Here is a 4,699-nt window from a genome sequence, read left to right as displayed (position 1 = left end):
AATGGCCATAGCTTAGTTCACTGTGTCCATATTGATGATATCCATACCTCATCATAAGTTCTCATGATGCCAACCATTTTTACACATGTTGCTCCTCCTTTGGCCTGGATGACTTTAATCAGCTGATTTGAGTGCCTGTCCAACTGGGCCAAGAACGTCTGCTCAAGGGGAACAGCCATGAGCCTCTGGAAATCCGCATTAATCTGTGAAAAAAAAAAAAAACTTACTGTTAAAAAAAATGACTTAAAGTAAATACTCAATCATTCCCAAAGTCTAAGTTCAAAACCCTTGACATTTAATTTCAATCTGCAATACTACCTCTTTCTGTTGGAACAGAGCAGGCCATCTGTCCTTGAAATCCCCTATACCAGGTTCTTCATTCACCACCTCCTGACGCCTGTAGGCAAAGGTACGAGCCATTTTCTCCGCAATGACCCTGTCATTGTTCCTCCTTTTGATTGCTGCCAAGAGTTCAATTCTCTCTTTTTCCATGCTTTCTTGTGTTTCTCCCAATGGAAAGGATGGATAAAAGTTGGCTTCAGCTCGTCTTGGCTTCTTTATTTTTGCAGCAGGAGAAACAGAAATACTAGCTTTGGATTTAAGAGAGTTTACAGACAACTCTGGACATCCTTGTGATTTGAGTAGAGTCCTGTAGTTTCCCATTTTGTACTTCAGCCTTTGCTTCCAACCGTAGCAACCATTGAATGAACCGGGCTCTTTTAAACACGGATGTTTTTTAACCAAGGCCTCTGCAACTACACAGAACTGTGCATCCTCTGGGTAGGCTCTGTATCTGTAGATCTCCTCTACTAATCTATTTAGGATGTCACTCTTCATTCGGGAGGTGACTGTCAACATTTTGTTGTTTGCTTGATACTCAGAATTCCCCTTCTCTAGCTGACGTTCAGTGTCATATGAAAATATGGGAATGGGAAAATTGGCTGGCCATTGTTGTGTTCGCGATGACAAGGATTCAGGGGAGGAGAGGATTATAGTGTCATTTGAGGCTAAAGAACTGCTGTCGTCAGAGTGAACTGTAGAACAAGATGGAGCTGTTTCAATGACATCAACAAAAGTTTGAATGGCTTTTTCTTGAATCACCTTGACTGTTCCCAAGTCCTCCAGGTCAGAAGTTGAGCTGAGGTTGAAGAAGTCATTACCAAACTCTTTGTCCATATATTGCAATCTGACATTGGTCTTTAAACCAAAGGTATCCTTCACCTTGCTGAGAAGCTCATCCAGAGAGTCTGGTATGCCATCTGGAAGAGTCAGTTTTTCAGTGTTGCTCTCTCCTAGAATCACCTTCAGTCTTGCAGGTTTTGAACTTGCCATGACAATCTGAGAAAAGGGTACATACAGAGTTAAGCAATGCTGGTCGCTATTTAAAGTCATTACAAGATATTTTATATACATTATTAGTTAAATGTTTGGACATTTGCTTGTAGAGGGCCAAAAAAATATTAAGGTAGTTATTAAAATATTACTGTATTTTAAGTTCAGCCATACAAACAGAAAAGTCTTTTATACCACGCATTTAATTTTTTGTACAATCTTGTATTACCTCACCCTTAAACGTGGATATATCTTTTCACAGTAACAAGACGTATTCCTCTAATTCTGTAGTCTTCCAGCGGGTATACATCTGTTAGGTCTTGTAGCTCAACCAGTTTCAGTTCTTTGTCTGATGTTTTCAGCTCATAAGATCTGTAATGCTCAACATACCACCCCTCAAGTTTTCTGACCAGAAAGAATAACTGGTTTGCCAGGATCACCATTTGGATTATTTCAATGAACTCTGGTAATCCTCCCAATGAGCCATGGATCAAGATCATCCCGCATCTGTACTTCAGTCCATTAAATGTTGCACTTTTAGTCATGCACACTGTGGCCAGATTTGAAAACTTCTGCTTTAGAGCATTTACTATTCCCTTGTCGAGAACATCAGTTGCTACTGTGGAAACATTTGTAACTTCCAAAAGAGGTTTAGGAAAACCAGATAAATGCAAATGATGTGCCATATGATACTGGTGTCTCTCTGCAAGGGAACGGAGGACATTTTTAAAGCACTTGATATTTCGTGCAACTCTTTTAAAAAAGCTATGCTTAGATTCAAAGCGCATGGACCATAAGGCTACTAAAGGACCAAATTGGCGAATCAAGTGCGGGTAATGTTCCAAGAAATGGTGTTTTGGTTTAAGGTCACAATTAGGAAAAACCTCCTGGAATTGTGTTCTGTGCTCTGAGATCTTAAAGTCAAGGTAAGCAATAGAGTCCTCTGTGTGAATAGGACAGACCACAAGATCAACAATGTCCCTTAAGTCTGTTAAGATCTGCCAAGCTGGCTCTTCATGTTGCACTCTGTGTCCAATCAACAAAGGTAAAAATCTGATCAAACTCCAGTTCTCATGTGCATTACCCCCAACACTTTTTTTGGCTTCAAAATTGAGAGCAATTGGATGAGGTCGATTAGTTTTATCAGTCCCCTTAAAATTGAAAGATGCTATTGCGTCATTCAGTGATACCAATGTGAAATATTTTTTCTTAATCAAAACACCCAGACACAAAGCTAGTTCAAAAGGAACAACTCCTTCAAAAAGGTCATGCACAATGTCTGGAGGAAGACCTGTGGTAATGTCAAAATACAATAAATGTGATAAAATGGAAGTTGATTTGACACCCTGATAACTTGGCAATTCACGTTCCTGAAGAATTTTTAAGTGATCTGCATGAATGCTTTTGGTTCTCAGGGTAAATGCACCACTTCTAACCTCTGTAGTTTGAATGTCTGTTTTAACTGCCAAACAAAACCTACATATGTATGACCCTGTGAAGTTCTCTACAAAGCCACCAATACTGTGGGCAGCAAGATTATCTGCAACCACGCACTGAACTGTGCCTTTTACAGCTCTACCCAACTTTGACACAAAGACCCCTTCTTGTTCCAAAATCACAAGCTCATTAAGTAAAGGTTCTAAAACCTTCTCGTAACCATAGCACTTCAAATCATTAGTTTTGATCAAAGCAGCCAGGTAAATGGAAGACAAGTTAGAATTGCACCCCTGTGGCAAATTACCAAGAATCCAGTATAAGCCACAAATTTTATGCTTCCGTTTAGATGTACCGAGAGGGTTGCATATTTCAAAATCATCAATATACAATATTAATGAAATGCTCTCCTCCTTACACAAAAGCTCATTTTCACTAAAAAATGACCCGTCATAGAAAGACCTATATGTATGAACACTACTTCTTTGTAGTAGTTTATTCACACAATTTAAATTATCAGTCTGATCCAAGATAACCTCACAGTCAAGAACTTGCTGCAAAGACTTTAGGATTGATACATACTGGAATGACTTATTATTTTTTTTATCAAGAATATATTCTTCAGGTTCTACCACTTTAAAATGTCTTTTATAGAATTGTTTTCGTCTCCAAGCACTAGAAAGGGAGCCTTTATCTCCTATTGCTTTATTTACAGGGTTTGTTTCACAGAGGGCCCTGGCAAGTTTTTCAATAACTGACTGGTCAAACTGGCAATTATGATCATGTAGTATTTGGGTTACAGTTCTGCATGTAACTGGCAGGGACAAAGAACCAATTAAATAGTTTAACTCCTGCAATAGTTCATCAATAGCTGCATTTGACACAAGAAAACTGCTTTCTAACTTTAGAAGAACTGATGCAAGTTTAAGTTCAATATCTCTCTGTAAGTTTTCAGAATCAGTCTCATTAAATGTGTGATCTTGATTAGCTTGTGCAGTACTGTCTTGATCAAAAATATCAGTACCAGAACTAACACACAATTCTTCACCACAGTCTAATTGTTTTTTTTCAGTAATCCCAGTCTTAAATGTATTGCTAATGTCAGAATGTTTTCTGTATTTATGACTTTTGTAGTTCTCGTAAATATTTGTTTGATAAACACAGTCCTGAAACACACACGTGACAGTTTCCTTGTTCTTGAGATGTTGAAATATATGTTGAAAAAAATCTCTCTCTGTGGAAAGTTGATTAAAATCACAAATGGGGCATTTGAATCTGGTTAAGTCTTTGGTAACTGTTTGTTTGACTGGATGATTTCTTGATAAATGGCTCAGTAAAGCATTCCAGGTCTTGAATCTACATGCACAACTTAAATATGTGCATGGATACGAATAACCCCGCCCATAATGCCTGTGGTCTAGTTTGTAGTGCTTGAGCAATTCAGATCTTCTGGAAAACACCCTCTTGCAGTCTTTGCATCTCCACATTAAGCGCAACACTAGAAGGACAAGAGAGGAACTTTGTTACCTATATGTTGCCAAATCTGAAGGCAAGGAAGATGAAACTAATATGGAGGCAAGAGTCAATTTTGAATACTGTGACAACCCTAGCCCCATGCAATACTTTAGATGATTGTTTTACTGCTTGGTAAAATATAGATTCAGAATGGATTTGTTACCATAACTATTTCACTGTTTTTAATACCATACTGAAAACACTCTATATTAATCAATGTCATATTGTTAGTATTGCAAGAATTTTTTTTTTTTTATGCACAAATACACATTTCTTAAATTGCCCTTCTCAGTTGCACATTCCTTAGGATGGGAGTAAGCTTTTTTTAATGACTCCACAGTATTTTTAGGTTGTAATTTTAAATTTTTTGTGTGCATATATATCCACAAATATATGTGACCCTGCCTATGAAAACCCA

The 4,699-nt window shown here is 37.8% G+C and overlaps 1 protein-coding gene across 6 annotated transcripts in view; it reads right to left on the bottom strand.

Annotated features, from left to right (window-relative positions):
* Window positions 1–6: 6 nt before the first annotated feature.
* Window positions 7–4,699, bottom strand: part of LOC107098813 — a 7,550-nt gene continuing 2,857 nt past the window's right edge. For 2 of the 6 annotated variants that reach the window (XM_015396662.1, XM_015396661.1), the window contains exons 2-3: window positions 1,567–4,264; window positions 633–1,338 (exon numbers count right to left, since the gene is read on the bottom strand). In XM_015396662.1, the coding sequence (XP_015252148.1) occupies window positions 1,569–4,253 (2,685 nt within the window). In that variant the 5' untranslated portion in view covers window positions 4,254–4,264 and the 3' untranslated portion in view covers window positions 633–1,338; window positions 1,567–1,568. Of the gene's footprint in view, window positions 204–318; window positions 1,339–1,561; window positions 4,265–4,699 lie in introns of those variants that run through there. The other 4 variants (XM_015396666.1, XM_015396664.1, XM_015396665.1 and 1 more) reach the window with 4 other exon arrangements.

The sequence above is a fragment of the Cyprinodon variegatus genome, unplaced genomic scaffold, assembly GCF_000732505.1.
Source record: "Cyprinodon variegatus isolate N-32 unplaced genomic scaffold, C_variegatus-1.0 Scaffold811, whole genome shotgun sequence".
Taxonomy (NCBI): Eukaryota; Metazoa; Chordata; class Actinopteri; order Cyprinodontiformes; family Cyprinodontidae; genus Cyprinodon; species Cyprinodon variegatus.
This window is presented reverse-complemented; position numbering and strand designations above follow the sequence as displayed.